This window comes from Gopherus evgoodei, chromosome 24, assembly GCF_007399415.2.
Source record: "Gopherus evgoodei ecotype Sinaloan lineage chromosome 24, rGopEvg1_v1.p, whole genome shotgun sequence".
Taxonomy (NCBI): Eukaryota; Metazoa; Chordata; order Testudines; family Testudinidae; genus Gopherus; species Gopherus evgoodei.
This window is the reverse complement of record NC_044345.1, coordinates 4,405,321-4,420,954: the sequence shown is the minus strand read 5'-3', so window position 1 is coordinate 4,420,954 and position 15,634 is coordinate 4,405,321. Positions and strand designations below refer to the sequence as shown.

Genomic DNA, 15,634 nt, shown 5'->3' with positions numbered 1-15,634 from the left:
CCACTTTGAGACATTCCCAACTCTCTGTGTGCTGTTTTAAAACCAGTGTGCTGAGCTCTGGAGGTAAATAAATGCAGGTGTTTAGTCAACACCACTCTTCCCCCCAAGCAGCAGATTGCAATGCTTTTTAGGTTCGATGTGCCCAGATGGACATCCGTTTGCCCTTCTTTCTCCATCTTCCTAGAGGGGATCCATGCACGTTTGTGCCTGGGGCCAGATTCCCCACTGCCCTGCACCATTTTCACCTGTGTAAAGTGGCTGCAGAACGCTAACAAATGAGAATGGTGCTAGCTTTCACCCACTTTGCAATAATATAAACGACTGCACAAATTGCAGGGCAATAATGAACTGGGTGCGTATTTGGACCAGATTCCTAGCTGGTGTAAATCAGTGTCGCTGCATTCCAGGCCGAGGATCTGGCCTGTTGTTGGGCCGTGAACCAAACAGAAACCTGCTCTTTGGCGGAGCGAAGTGCCTTTGGGTGACTCCCTTGGCGCCAATCCCTGCTTTCATCTGCCTCTCTGTTCAGTCTGCAGTGCCCGCTCCAAACTTCGCCATGCCAGTGACGGTTCCGGTGACCAATCAAAACACGTTACAGTTCAGCAATCCCGGGGGCTCCTTGGTGACCCAGTCGCTGGTGACCTCTTCGTTGACGGATCCAAGACTTCTCTCACCACAGCAGCCGGCCCTGCAGAGAAACACCGTGTCGCCGGGTTTGCCGCAGAGGCCAGCCAGCGCGGGTGAGTGTTTGGCCTAGTGCGAGAATAACCAAGAGAGGACACAATGTCTTCATTCCTCCCACCCCTTGCTCCTTCTATCTGTTGTCTGTACAGCACCTAGCACAGTAGGGTCTGGTCCATGACTTGGGCTCCTAAGTGCTACTGCCATACAAGCAATAAATAATAATAATACTTGAGATGGTCCTGGATGCTCAGCAAAGATCCCATGTGATGCAAATGGCAGACGTAATTCTTGTGTCATCCCTAGAGCTGGGCAAAGAACAGGGTTTTCAGTTGGCTGACAATTCTGAAAAATGGATGGGGGGAGGGAATCAATTCGGGTAGAACCATTTGTTTCGAGAGGAGAGCATTCCTTCCGCATCCGTTCAGAGGTCCCTCTGAGGCAGCTGCCGTCACAGAAAATCCAGTGTCGTAGGTGCGGCGTGCTTGCATGGTGGGAAGTGCGTTTTCCGACGCACATCAGAGGAGAACAGCGAGCTGCGCTGGCGTTTCTAAATCAAAAGTGGTACTAATGGAGCAGAGCGTGTGGTTGCCTTGTGTGAGGTCAAGGCTATCACCCACGGCTCCAAGGCATCTCTGAAACGGGGATGCAGACTCCTGGGTACTGTGTGTGTCTCTGTCTGGGAACATCAGGAATCTGAGGTCAGATGCTCGAAGGCTGCTTCGCACCACTCTGTGCAGAAGGATGTTAAAGTGCTTGGAACTGTAATGAGCATCCCCTGGAAAGCCCCTTTACATTGCCAGCGCTGTGTAAAGGGGCCTTAATGTAAATGAAAATCTGGCCCTAATTATCTACCACTGGGAATTACTGGTTCAAAAAATCCTAGTGCAGATACTCATCTAAGGATATGAGCTCCTGAGTTCTATTCTTAGCTCTGAGAGGGAATGCGGTATAGTGGTTAGAGCAGGGGACCGGGAATCAGGACTCCTGGGTTCTCTTTCCCTCTCCGTGAAGGAAGTGTTGTCTAGTGATTAAGGCAGGGGACTGAGAATTAGGATGCCGGGGTTCTAGCTCCTGATTTTGGGAGGGGTTCGTGGGCTAGTGGTTAGACCAGTGGCATGGGAATCTGGACTCCTGGGTTCCTTTCCCAGCTGTCTAGGTGGATATAGTGAGGAGGAGGGATTGTGGATTGCTGCAAGAAATAAGAGTCTCGAGATGTGGTCGAACAATTCAAAACAGCAAATGAATTCGCAAAACTCAAAGTCTGTTTGCAAAGGGGTAAAGGGCTTGTCTCCCTGGGAATAGCAAATGTTCCCTGGGAAGAGCTCTCTGAGCCCTGCGTGAAAAGCATTTGTCTTCACATGACATTGCCACGGCAGGCTTCTCACGCCTTTCCGGCTGCCTCGGGAATGGTTTCCATTTGGTGCAAATGTTACGGGATAGATCCTCTTTCCAATCCCGGAGCCGGGGCGGGTTCCCTTCTGCAGAGCGTGTCCCCCCAGGAAGGCTCGGAACAGCAGAGCCATGCTGTTTTCCAAGCCTAGGATTTTGGAATGAGCATCTGTGCTGCGTGCCACATCCCCAAAGGGAATGTATCTGTGTAGATATTGTTTCCACGCCTGGAAGTGCTGTACATTTTACCCTGGATTTTCTCGATGGGAATGTAACACTGTTGATTTCCCCCCCGTTCCCCACATGCAGATAGTCAACCGCTGCTCAATGTGCCGAGTTCTGAACTAACTTTATCACCGTGTCTCTTGTTGCGTTCCAGGGGCGATGCTCGGGGGAGACTTGACCAACACCAACGGAGCTTGCCCAAGCCCAGTCGGTGAGTGAGAATACGGCCCTCCCCCTTTTTGGATGTAGCTGGCCCAGAGCGCTGGACTAGGACTCAAAAAACCTGTGTTCCATTGCCAATGCTGCAACTGGACTGCTGGGTGACTGCAGGCATGGCACTGCCCCGCCCCGTGCCTCAGTTTCCCCACCTATAAAATGGGGATACTCATACTGCTCTCCTTTGTGAAGTGCCATTAGCTGTATTGATGAAAAGAGCTAGGTGTTATTACTGGCAGTAAAGATCCCCTCAGACAGCTAAAGTCAGGCCTGATGTGCAGTTTCAAACACTACCAAGTCTCTTAGATGTGGATTTTCAGGTCAGTAAATTTGGTGTGGCAGGAGGGGCCTGTGGTTAAACTGCTAGACTGGGCCACGGGAGGTCTGGGTTTGGTTCCTGCCTCTGCCATAGGGAATAATTTTCTCTCTCCCGCCTCTGCCCCTTTTTATAGTTGTGTCTCAAGGGAGACATAAACCCAGTAGAATTAAAATCTGAGTCAAACTTTGCTTAGTCTGGTGGAGGAGAATGGTAACCGTGTGGCCAAAGCAATTGGCCAAGACTTAGGAAAGCTACATTCGATTCCTAGCTGTGTCACGGACTCTGTCTATGACCTTGGGCAAGACATTTAGGGCCTGCTTTTCACTTATGCTAAGGCCCGTGTATACCACTCCGGTGTCATATAGGCACCGTAAATGTTGGTGCAACATCCACTGCACGAGTGGGATAAAGGGGCTTAGTGTCAATGAGGACTGGGTCCTCTGTGTCAGTTCCTCATCTGTAAAATGGGACAAATAATACTTTGCTGGTCCCACGTCGTGTCTATCTCAATGGTAAGCTCTCCAGGGCAGGGGCGGTCCCATATTAGGTGCATGTCCAGCCCCTAGCGCAGCGCAGCCCTGATCGCAGTTGGGTTTCCAGATGCTCCCATGCTGTTACTTCTAATAATAATGAGCAAAATTTGTCAAAAAGAGCCCTAAATCCAAACAACGTGGCTGGGTTTAATGAGAGTGGGTCACGCGCATCTTTGGCGTGGCATAGAGAGGGTTTAATCAAGGGTGAGTTTAGCCCTGGATGCTTTGACGTAAAGGAGATCGGCATTATGCTCCCAAGCGGGATTCAGGAGGCCAGCTCATGACTGAAAACCCTGGGCTCTGGATCCTCCAGCCACATGGACCCTTTAGAACAGGGCCGAACTCGAACCCCACATCCACAGTGCTGATTTGTGCTGCCTGTCCCAGGCTGCCTATGGGCTGCCAGGTAGTTCAGAATCCCTATCACACCATGCGCTAGGGGCCAGGTCCCAGCATTCCCGTATGCAGGGCTGGCTGTGGGAGCGGGGCAACATGATGCAGCTTATGGCAGACAGCTGCTCCCTTGCCCCGCTGCGGTGCCTTTAGGCCTCTGGTATATTGCCAGAGTGGGGAGCCTGTCCCCGGGTCCTTAGAGCATTCGAAATCTGGCTCTGAATTTTGCTGCTCGAGCTCATCAGGGCTTCTGGGAAAGAGGCGTTAAGGACTGGCCTGTACCTCCAGGCAGAGACATGCTCTGTCACTTTCTATCACCCCCCAACAACTCGCCCACCTCCCCCCCGGCCCCCATGTCAGCTGTTGTGAGCGGCTGTTGCAGCTTCTAGCTTGGCAGGTCCCATGAATGTCAGAATTGACGTCACTGAAGCATTCCTCTCATTCCTCCAGCCACTCCAGGAAATGGAAGCTGGGCTGCAGGGAGCCCTGCGATTCTCTCAGCGCCTGTTGTTTTCAACCCAGGCCTCGTTCCCAAGATCCCATCTAGCCCCTGTTCCCACCAAGCCCCAGACAAACTTCAGATGGCAGCATTTTGGGGCACAGAAGTGGGGAATAGGGGGCGCACCCCTCGTATTCACTAGGTAGATGAGGCTCTACGGAGCTTCCAAAATCTTGGGGCCAGCCGTTGACTTCGGGTTCCACATGAGACAGTCACTCCCCTCCTCCGTCCCCCTCATTAATGTCTCTCTTCCGTTCTCATTCCCCTCAGCAAGAGAGCTGAGCCTGGCAGGCACCCAGTCAGCACTGTGCGATCACCTCCGACCCCAGGCGCAGTCCTCCCTCTGACAGCAGGCCTGGATCACATTGGGGATTCCCAGCCAGTGTGGAGCTGATGTATCGGCTCCATACCCTGCGCCCAGTTCCAGGTGGAGAGTGGGGATTAGGGGGCTTGGCCAGAGGGCGTTGCACTGCGGCTGTTCTCCGATCCCCAGGAGTCGCAGGGGGCAGATCGGGACCATGCCTAGAGCGCACCATGCCATGGCTGTTCTGTGCTCGCCAGGATCCATAGGGAACAGATCGTAGCAGTCATGAGGCTGCTCTAACTTACCCGGGGGGGCTTGGGCTGGCTGCAAACAATCTCAGGATACAGGTGCAGACACATCTTAAGGTGTCCCCACTCCCAAGTACAGGAAGAGAGTAACTGAGAATCAAGCCCCGTGTTTTCAGCCCTCCCTTGCTTATGCTGAGTCCCGCTCTGCGGAACAATGCAGGGCTATAGGATAAGGGTCTTCAGGAGAGCAGGCCCTCTGAGACCAGCGCTGCTGCTGCTTAGCTCCCTCCCCCAGTATCCCCCCCTTTTCCCTTAGAGGGGGGATCAGAAACGCGGGACGGTCTCAGGGTCGAGGTGCCAGACGTTTGTGACCAATGGAATGTGTGATCCGGAGGTGATGGATGGAAATCCAACCAGGGATTTAGAGGGGAACTGGGCCTGAGCAGAAGGCTCTGAGATCCTGCTTTTCTGCTGACTTGTTTTCCTCTGCCCCCTGCGGTCAGCAGAGGGGACAGAGTGGGACAGCTGACATGTGGCACGTTGGGTTCTCAAAGCAGCATGCTTCCTGTGTGGCTGGAACACACCACATAAGGGTTCTGGGCCAGATGCTGGCAGATGGCCAGCAAGCAGTAACAGGCACCTAGCCAGCCGTGCTGCTGACCGTGGGGGTGGGATGCAGAGGAGTCCAGATGGGTGAGGTTTTTCTTCAGCCGAATTTCAACCTGCAACCCACATCTTCCTCCTGTCCCTGCACTGCCCCTCCCAAGCCCCTGAAAGACCCAGCTCTGTGGATACAGGGGACTGCATAATTATTGCTATTCTGCACTGGCTCCGAATTTCATGGTGATATCAGGGTTAGAACTCAGATCTCCCTGCTCCTAAAGTGCAAGCCATGCTGCTTGAATTCAGGGAGAATCCCTGATAGCAGTATAGGGCTTATGACACATGGTGAGAAGTTCTGATTCCATCCCTCAGAGGGAAGTCTTGCGCATACACGTCAGCCAGCCCATTTCAGTATACACCCCCAGATCTGCCCAGACGGTAAGGCAAAATGGTTGCCTTGGGAGCCATTTGTGCGTCTTACGTTAAGGAATCCTTATGGCTGGAAAACATAAGTGTTTTGAACATTATTTGGCCTTGCCCCACTCTGCTTGCACACGGTCTTACATAAAACCCTAGAGCAAGCGGCTGTGAAAAGAAATCTGCTGAAAGCGCTGAAGGTCGAAGAGGAAATTTTATGCACCTCCGTCATCAATTAATATAAAAGCCGGTGGCCTTGCAAACGAGATAGGGTCTGTGCAGAACACAGTGCACCCATGGACCAGGCTAATGTACCGATTTACCAACATGCTCAGGAGCTGCATTTGATGCAGAGCCCACACACCCTCTTCTGAGCCCCTTTACAGGGCATAAGCCGGCCTCTAACTGTTTGGGGTCGGGAGGAAAGCTTCCTCAAGGGCAAGCTATCCCATCACTACCAGGGTTCTTGCAACTTTCTTGGAAGCAGCGGGTACTGGCTACAGCAATTGGTGCTGGTTAGAGGCAGCATACTAGGCCAGATAGACCACGGGTCTGGCAATCCCTGTGTTCCTTCAATACAATGCAGCCCAAAACCAAGCAGATTTGACTCCCCGCAGAAGATCCCACCTGCAAGGAAAGAGGAACAGCCAGAGTTCCTTTATGTTCCAGTGATCTTCCGCTACGGGCCAAATTCTGGAGGCCGTTGGCAGCCAGTGCAAATTAGAGCAGCCTTGAGGCTTCTCTAACTTACGCGGGGGTTCCAAGCTAGCACAGAGCAGTCCTAGGATCGGATGAGAACAAAGATGGCTTTAAGACACCTTTGCCATCTCCCTCCTGCTCAGCTGGGTCAAACGCTCCTTAGCTGTAGCTGAGGATCGGGCCCAGTAAGCTGACAACACATTGCCAATGTCTCCTTGTTCGCCTGCACGTCCTCACTGGGCCTGATTCCCCTCTCCTGTGGCGCCTGATCCAAAGTCCAGCTGTCATCAGTGGGAGCATTTCCATGCTCCCAGACATGTACGGTCGTGTGGTAGCTCCTTTGACTTCAGTGCCATTCCAGATTTGTAGCTATGCAGAACACTGCAGTTGTGCACCAAGCCAATGTAAACACCCACACCCACTTCCCTCCAGCATCAGCGCATTACCATTTGGGGGCAGAGATCTGGCAGAGTAATTAATGGGTTTAAATTACAGCACAACTCACTTTAAGACCCCTGCACCAGAGCAATCATGAGGCAGGTCAGACCTCCGGAATGACTGACGGTAACCAGGTTGTGTGGGTTTTCGCCCCAGCTGGGCGCATGTCACATCTGAAACACCACTGCCACTAAGCCGTCCCCTGAAATGCAGATGTAGCATGATTGTGAATCTGATTAATAATGCAATCAGCAACCTATTTTTCCCAGTTTAATGTGTGATGAATATGAGTGCTGAATCTTGGTGATTGCTAAATGTCTTTCTAACTTAGGGGCCTATTCAAAAAATAATAATAATAATCTTGTCAGAACAATAATCTCATCCAATTGATTCTTTTCCTGACATTCATCAAATCTTTTTTTAATTTTTTTTCTTTTTTTGCTTCACATGTAAAATTCTAAATTGGGGTGGGGGGAAGAGGAGGGCGGACCTCTGCGCTTCACGGGGGTGTTGGGATAAGGGGCCCTGATTCTCAGTTACACTTTAAAGTCAGCGTGACTGACATATAGGCCTCTTTGAGGTCCCTTTACACTGCCAAAATGCTTCAAAGCAGCCCCAGAGTAAATGAGAATCAGGCCCTTAATATTTGTTCCTTGTATTGCAGTAGTGCCTGGAGGCCCCAGTAAGTGAGAGGAAGGGTGGCCTGGTGGTTACAGCTCTAGACTGAGGCTCCAGAAAGGTGGGGTCACGTCCCAGACATTTTTGCAACATTAGACAAATCTTGGTGCCTCCGTTCCCCATCTCTAAAAAGATAACAACCCTCCTCTGCCTTATGGCAGGGTTGTAAGTCAGGAGAGCTGGCTTTAGATCTCAGCACTGCCACAGATTTAAAACTAAATCCATTTCACCGTTTCCTTCTTAGCACACTTATCAGCATGTCCGTTTCAGGTGCGGCAGGCTCTGAGGGCGAGCATCAGACCGGGCAGCATAGTTACAAAAGGAACAAATATTTTGTAATGGGCTCTTCCGTCTAGCAGAGAAAGGTCCAATACGATGCAAAAGTTGGGAGCTGAAGCCAGACAAATTCAGACTGGAAATAAAGTGCACAATTTTGGGTAATTAACCATTGGAATAGCTTGTCCCAGGCTCACGGGGGATTCTCCATCCCTGGCAATTTGAAATCTGGATTGGATCTTTTTTGAAAATATAGAATTATTTTATAGAAGTTCTCTGGACAGTGTTACACAGCAGGGCAGACTAGATCAGAGGTCCCCAAACTGTGGGGCATTCAACCCCTGAGGGGGGCATGGAAGAACATTTTGGGGGGAGTGGCAGGGTCTGGGCCAGCCCCCATGAGGGAGCAGGGAGGAAGCGCCTCCCAGCCCCACTCTGGCCCCACTTCCAGCCTTGGCCCCTGGCCACGGCTCCTTTCCTGGCCCCGGACCTGGCCCCAGAACCGCACCTAGCTGCGGCCCCATCTTTGGCCCCCTTACCCCTGACCGTGCCCTGCTCCCCCCCCCCCCAGCCATGGCCGTATTCCCGGCTCCTGGGGGAGGCACGGACAGGGCTGGGGGTGCAACTGTGAAAAGTTTGGGGACCCTGGACTAGATGATCACAGTGATGCCTTCTGGCCTTGGAATCTCTGACAACAAAAATGCATGATAGCTTGTAAGGTGCTCAGAGACTGTCGTGGTGGGACCAGCTGAGAACTAAGCTGGGTGCTGGGCATTGTGGTCAGACAGCCCCTGCCCAAAGAGCTCCCAGTTCAAAGAGACCCGTCCGACAAAGGGTGAGAGCGAGGATGGATCATGGGGCCTGATTCTCTTATACATGAAGGGTTCTTCGTGTCACTCCAGCAGTGCAAGGGGCCTCAGAATGGGCAGAAATGACTTTAAGCCCTTGTTGCCCTGTGCAAAGGGGACTTGGTCTAAGTCAGAACGAGGCCCCTACTTTTTGGCGCTGCAGCCTTTGAATGCTCATTCTACAGGGGTGTCGATGACCGCGAGATGGACCTGGCTGTGGAGAATGGGTGCAGGGCGATGGAGAACCGAGCCCTGCGTCTCCTCTTCTGACTGTTTCCGAAATGTCTTTGCTTCCCACCCCCCCTTGCAGGAAACGGGTACGTCAGTGCCAGAGCCTCACCAGGTCTCCTCCCGGTCTCAAACGGCAACACCATGGGCAAGATCATCCCAGCAAAGTCGCCGCCGCCGCCCTCCCACAGCACGCAGCTCGCCGCCAACAGCCGCAAGCCAGACTTACGTGTGATCACCTCGCAGGGCGCAAAGGGTTTGATGCACCATTTGGTGAGTGCCGCTGAATTCTGCGGGGGGAGTGAATTCTCTCAGTGTCTGAGCTGCCGCAGCTCCCACCGGCAACCAGATTCCCCAGTCAGAGCCCATCCTGCTGCAGCAAATCGGGGTGTGGCCATTGGCTTGTTACTACTGCGGTATTTCCCAGCAACGGTGCATAATGCTGCAGCTGATGACAGTGCTGCCGCTGGATTATTACTATAAAGTACTCTTAATATTCCCCAGTAATGGCCCATAATGTTGCAGTTTACAATGGTGTTGCTATAGACTATTGCAATATTCCCCAGGAGTAGCCAGGCCGTCCCATGACAAGCTAACAAGATTTTACTTGGTCCTGCCTCGGTGCAGGGGGCTGGACTGGATGACCTCTCGAGGGCCCTTCCAGCCCGCCATTGCTAGGATTTTACGATTCTCAGATTGTAAAGGTGTATGACTGGCTCTGTCTTAGGGGCCTGACTCTCGTTTATACTAGGGCTGCTTTGCACCACTCTGGTAACACAAAGACGTTTTAAAGCAAGCGTAAACACAGTGGGTCAGATTTTCAGTTTTGCCCAGGCCCCTTTAAACCCCTCATGAAGTGACCAAAAAGTGTAATTTATACTCATTTTCAGGCCCCTTTGGACTGCCAGAGTGGTGTAAAGTGGCCTCCATGTAAATGAGAATCAAGCTCTGGGGGGAAGGAGCATTTCATTCTGGGCTTGTCTTCACTGCAAAGTAAAATCGAGTTACAGCCTGAGCAGTGCCTCTCCCTTGAGTCCTGTCCACATACACAAACCCTTAACTCAAGTGTGGTGCTATTAACTCACGCTGGCTGGCCTGTGACGGGTATTGACTACTGCTTGAGTGAGCACATCAGCTGCTAACACATCACTGTGGTTCTGTCCACGCTGCAGATGAAAGTGTGTGTTTCATGTGGATTAGCTAACTTGGATTAAAATAGCAGTGAAGACATGATAACTCACTTTTTAACTTGGGTGAGAGCTCAGATTTAACCCCAGGCTTCCCCTGGGCTTTAATTCAAGCTGCTAACCCATGTTAAGAACGCAGCTATTTTGCAAGGTAGACCTACCCTCTGGGTACGAATAACTAACTGGAGTGGTGTTAACTTGAGTGTAGAGAATTCGAGTTAACTCTGCAGTGAAGACATAGGTATTGAGTTAGCTAACTTGGTTTTATACCCCTCTCACACCTTTCTTCCCATCTGACAGTCCCAGTCAGAGTACTCAGAATGTGTCTACACTCCAGCTGCTATAGCAGCAAAGCCACAGCATTGCAGCTCTGTTCCTGGAGTGTGACATTTTTCACAGCCCTGAGCAATGTAGCTAGGTCAACGTACGTTTTTTGGTGTAGAACAGGCTTCGCATGCGGAAAGTTACCTACTCTCACACGGGTGTGCAGGACTGGGGCTGCAGAGAATCAGTCTAAACTGTCTATGCAAAAAACAAAACTAAGCAAAAGATTCTGATGTAGAAAAAGCCATGAGAAGGTTTTGAAAAACAAAACAATATTGGCCAGTTCAAATCCAAAATAATAGACGGGGATCACACCAAGTTTCTGAGACCTTGTCTACACACAAAAGTTGTCCCACATTAACTATACCAGTCTAGTTAAAGGGATACAACCTCCCCTAGTGTGGACACTGTTATACTGGTATAAAGCTGCTTACAGATGCCCCCTCTGTTCCAGACAGCTTTGCGTAACTCGAATTTTACGTAAGTCGGAAACTTATACTGGTACATTACGCAAAAATTTCTGCAACTCAAAAATCCTATTTCTGGCTTATGGAACTTTTTCTGTAAGTGCAAATTTGCGTAAGTCAGGTCTTGCATAACCCAGGGAGCATTTGTATACTCTCCTGTAAAGGGGCTGAAGGGATATAACTGTATCAGTTTTAGCCCACGAAAGCTGATGCTCAAATAAATGTGTTAGTCTCTAAGGTGCCACAAAGACTCCTCGTTCTGTTTGCTGATACAGACTAACACGGCTGCCCCTCTGAAACCTAACCTGTATAGTTATACTAGTGCACGAACTGTGTGTAGAGCGAGCTTTAGCTATTTGGAAGGAGTTTCTCAGGAAGATAAATGCATTAGCCTCGTTATTTCCACTCATGAGAACACAGCGCTAAAGACTGCAGGCTTGAATTCCCAGTTATGCTAACGCCCCTTTACACCATTATGGCAGCATAAAGGAGTCCTAAAGGAGATGTTGATGTCATTTATGGCCACCTTAGGGCCCCTTTCTCCTGCCAGAGCTGGGTAAAGGGGCCTCAATGTAAATGAGACTCAGGCCTTTGGAGTTGGGCTTGGAAACAGTTGGCGAAAGGCGTAAATGTAATGGTGCCTCTTGGTTTTATCTCTATTCTTCTGCATTCAGACGGAGGACCACTTGGAGCTGGTGAGTGGCCTTGCGCGGTGTGTTTTTCCGTAGAGTCATGTCCTGACATGAGTCTTTCTGTTTCCTTTAACGCTTCCTTAAACACCAGGCCTGGAGGGATGGGGGCAGGGGTTAAAGAAGGCATTGAACATCATGGGCCATTGACTCCAAGGCCCCCTTTACGCTGCTCTGGTGGTGTAAAGGAGCCTTCAAGTCAGTGCAACTGTAATTTCCAGTCCTATTATTTTATAGAGCAACCGAGAATTGGGCCCTAGGAATCTATATGTTAGGGAAAATCATTTTCTGCATGGCAAAGAAAAGCTGTAGGCCCGGGTCCCCAGCTGGTTAAAATTAGCACAGTTCCAAAGGACCAACTCTCCAGCTGGTGTTAATGTTGATGTCACTCCATTCTAGTTAATGGGCCAGATCCCTAACTGGTGTAGACTGGTGTCACTCCACTGGAGTCAATGGGCCAGATCCCCAGCTAGGATAAATCAGCATCGTCGTATTGGCGTCGTGGAGCTGTATCCCCAGCTGGTGTAAATCGGGATAGCTCCAGTAAGTTCAATAGAGCTATGCTGATTTACACCACTCAGGGATCTGGCCTAACGCCGTTACAAGGGAAGCAGGAAATAAATCAAGTTCTTCAAATATTAAGAACTCTTTAAAAAAAAAAAACAACAACAAAACTCAAAACCGGAAAGTGAAATCTGAATTCTCCGTCCCACACATTCATTCACAAGAACAAATTTCTGCAGAGGAACACGGGTTCTCATTATTTTTATAGCTTTTCCTGCCAGCAAAGTGAGTGCTGTCACCTTGTTCGTGGCAATAATACTATTTTGTCCTGATGCTATTCTGGTGCAGCGCGGACGGGTAACAGGGTCGTGGCAGTCAGGAAAGGTTGTAATAGCCATAAATTGCAGGTGCCTTTCCCACCCTGCTAACAGGCAGTGTGGCCTAATAGGTAAAAAGCACTGGATGGGGACTCAGCAAATGTAGGTTCTGCTTCTGGCTCTGCTGCTGGGTGACCTTAGGCAAGACACTTCCCTGCTCTATGCCTCAGTTTTTCCTTCTGTAAAATGGGGATAATGGTATGGCCCTCCATGATAAAGCACTTTGAGATCTGCTGATGAAAAGTGCTGTGTAAGAGCTTGGTAGTATTATTGCTGTATAAACCCATCCCATTTACTGCAAACACTCCCTTGGCTCTGTTATCACAAAGGTCAGCTCAAACCTTCTCCTCTCACTTGGCTCCCTCCATATTGCTCAGCCCACCTCCCAGGTCCTCTTTCTATAAACAACCTCTCCCACCTCCTTTATACACAGACATAGCGATGAGTCACCTGCCTCTCAGTGAGTCAGCAGAACCCACTTTACCCTTCGCCAGCAGGATCAACCCCAGCTAACAGAGTGGGTGTGTTTCTGGCGGCTTCTAAACCATAGACCGTGGAGAGCACCACAGGAGGGTTCACAGACTATTTAAAGGGATATTACCCTATTCCTATACACGACACTGAGACTTTTAATTCAACTGTAGCGCTATCCCCATCCATCACGACGTCAGTGACAAGAGATTTCACCTGGGAGCACGTATGCATGATGTAGTAATGATCTCGAATGGAAGTGTGGTACTCCGAACAGTTAACAATCTCGCATGGCTGTCAAAATAATCAGGGGGATGGAGAGCATTAAAATGCCGACAAAATTTGCCTGCATGGAGAAGCACTAAAACTTTGTTAATTATAACAACCTGGCATGGCATGAAATCACGGCGAGTCCTAAATTGCTGACTTGATTGCAGTGTTGGGGCCTGATTCTTATTTACACTAAGGCCCCTTTATACCCCTCGGAGAGTAAGTGTAAATTACATTTCCACCTATTTTAAGGCCCCTTTACCCTGCGAAAGTCATGGAAAAGGCCCGCAGGCCCCTGTGTGCTTTACAGTTTTATCATCTTGCTATCGCTGTAACGCTCCCATCAACCCTGCGGAACAGAAGAAGCTGCCCCCCCCTCCATTTGCTCTTCAGGGAAGTTGTTTTTCACATTGTTTGGGGAAAAGCTGTTTGTTTGGCTTCATCCTGAGCCTTCCTGGGATCTTCAGAGTCAGGGAATAGGACCAGTGCTTGGTCCTTACAGGCTCAAATTCACTCCTGTGCAGAGGATCTGCAGAAAATTTAAAAGGCTTGTCTACACTGGAGGAATTGACCAGAATAGCTATTATGGAATAAACTGATCTACAAAAACTGTTCCAGAAGAACTCTTGTGTGGACACTTCTATTCTGGAATAGCTGTAATGCTTATTAGGGTATGTCTGCATGCGAAATTTATTCCAGATTAAGATAGGCTGTTAATTTAAAGGAGAGTACCTGTTCTTGAGTAACTCCATGTGTGGGCCACCTTCCGAGGTGGATTAAGCTAATTCAGAACAAGGCACTCTAATTTTAGAATCAGAACGTTTATACATGGAGTTATTCCAGAATAGTTATTCCTGAATAGCTATTCTAAAATAACTCCAGGTATAGACCAGCCCTTAAATTTCCATCCTACCTTTTTCTGAAATAACTTCTCCTTACAGACAGGCCTTTACAAGTTCCACTTAAATCCTAGTCTGGGAACTATGGGCCTGATTCTCCCTTGCCCTTTACCTTGGGCAAAGTGGATGCAAAATGCCACCAATTTCACCTGGTAGTGCTTTGCACTTGCTTCGCACTGGTGTGAATCACAAGGGGCCTGATTCCCATTCACTCTACCCCTTTACACCGCTCCGGTTATGCAAAGAGACCTTAAAGTGAGAGTGACTGTAGCAAACGCTGTCTAGTGTAGGCAAGGCCTTAGAGTAAGTGTGAATCAGGCCCAGTGTGCAATGGGGGAACCGAGCCCTTGAAATGAGACTGAAGTGGTGCATGGTCCTTGGGCTGGTAGAGCCCAGTTCTGATTTCTCTTGTCTAGGAACTCAATTAAGGTCTGTACATTGTCTTCTCAGGAGCCAGAAAATGGCTTTTGGAAGGCCAGGTTCAGAGCAACACACTGCACCCAATCCCAGAAGCTGGTCATGGGCTTGGCTTGTTACCGTGGGCTGGCTGGACCCCAAACTAAATCCTAGCCACCACTAAGGCATTTGTTTTACATACTCTTAACCCATGGGGCAGTGGTCACAGCCCAGGCGATTGTTGGCTGCGGGATGTGCGCCTCGGAAACCTGTTTCTCCAGCCTCAAGATTTAGTCATTATCGCCCGTATAATCGTCTGCCCTTGGTTCTTTGGACCTGATCTGTCCACCGACCTGCCACTTTGCAAAGAGCTGGCTTCTGAAACTGGCACCCCAGGGTGCTGTCAAGCCAAGGAGACACTTGACTGACCATTTGGTGCCTTCAAATGCTAAGGTGCGGTGGAATGGGGAGGCTCGGGAGTTGCGTCAGCCTTGAGCGTGAATCCTGTCTGAATCTGTCTATGTCTAGCGGCCCTATAGCACTCGTCTCACCATCTCTGAACGCTTCCCGAGTAAATCAGATCAGCACAGATGAGGTCTCCTGGCGGCATCTTCACGTGCCATTTTCAGAGGTGGTTCCCTTGTTCCCTGTCCTTCATGACCCACAAGGCAGCTGTCGCCCTCCACTCCCATTTACCGGGTGCAGACAGCAACTCGCTGACTCGCCCAGGGCCCGAAATGACCCAGCGGGCATCGCGCCATGCCAAGCACAGTCTAAGCTGGATTCTGTTTTGGGTTTCCTTGGGTGACATGTGCCCGGGTGCCTTGGATTACAGTCAAGCCTCTTGAGTCTGATTTAAATCAGATTAACATAGGCAGCCTGGATTATCTGGTTTGTAAACAGGACCTCAAATCCACCCAAATAACCAGGGGCGGGGAGGGGTTAGGTGCTGCTATCCCAGGGCAGCATGTTTGCATAGTGTGTCAGTGGATCTCAGGGGGCCACTCTTTAAAATAGGGGCTTGTTAATGACCAAAGCCCACAGATCTCACTT

At 50.1% G+C, this 15,634-nt stretch overlaps 1 protein-coding gene across 14 annotated transcripts in view; it reads left to right on the top strand.

Moving 5' to 3' along the window:
• Window positions 1-15,634, top strand: part of MEF2D (myocyte enhancer factor 2D) — a 171,231-nt gene that overhangs the window by 139,733 nt on the left and 15,864 nt on the right. For 10 of the 14 annotated variants that reach the window (XM_030542396.1, XM_030542394.1, XM_030542395.1 and 7 more), the window contains 4 exons: window positions 530-740; window positions 2,453-2,509; window positions 9,080-9,270; window positions 11,650-11,670. In XM_030542396.1, coding sequence (XP_030398256.1) covers window positions 530-740; window positions 2,453-2,509; window positions 9,080-9,270; window positions 11,650-11,670 — 480 coding nt within the window. The remainder of the gene's footprint in view (window positions 1-529; window positions 741-2,452; window positions 2,510-9,079; window positions 9,271-11,649; window positions 11,671-15,634) is intronic. The other 4 variants (XM_030542399.1, XM_030542397.1, XM_030542401.1 and 1 more) reach the window with 1 other exon arrangement.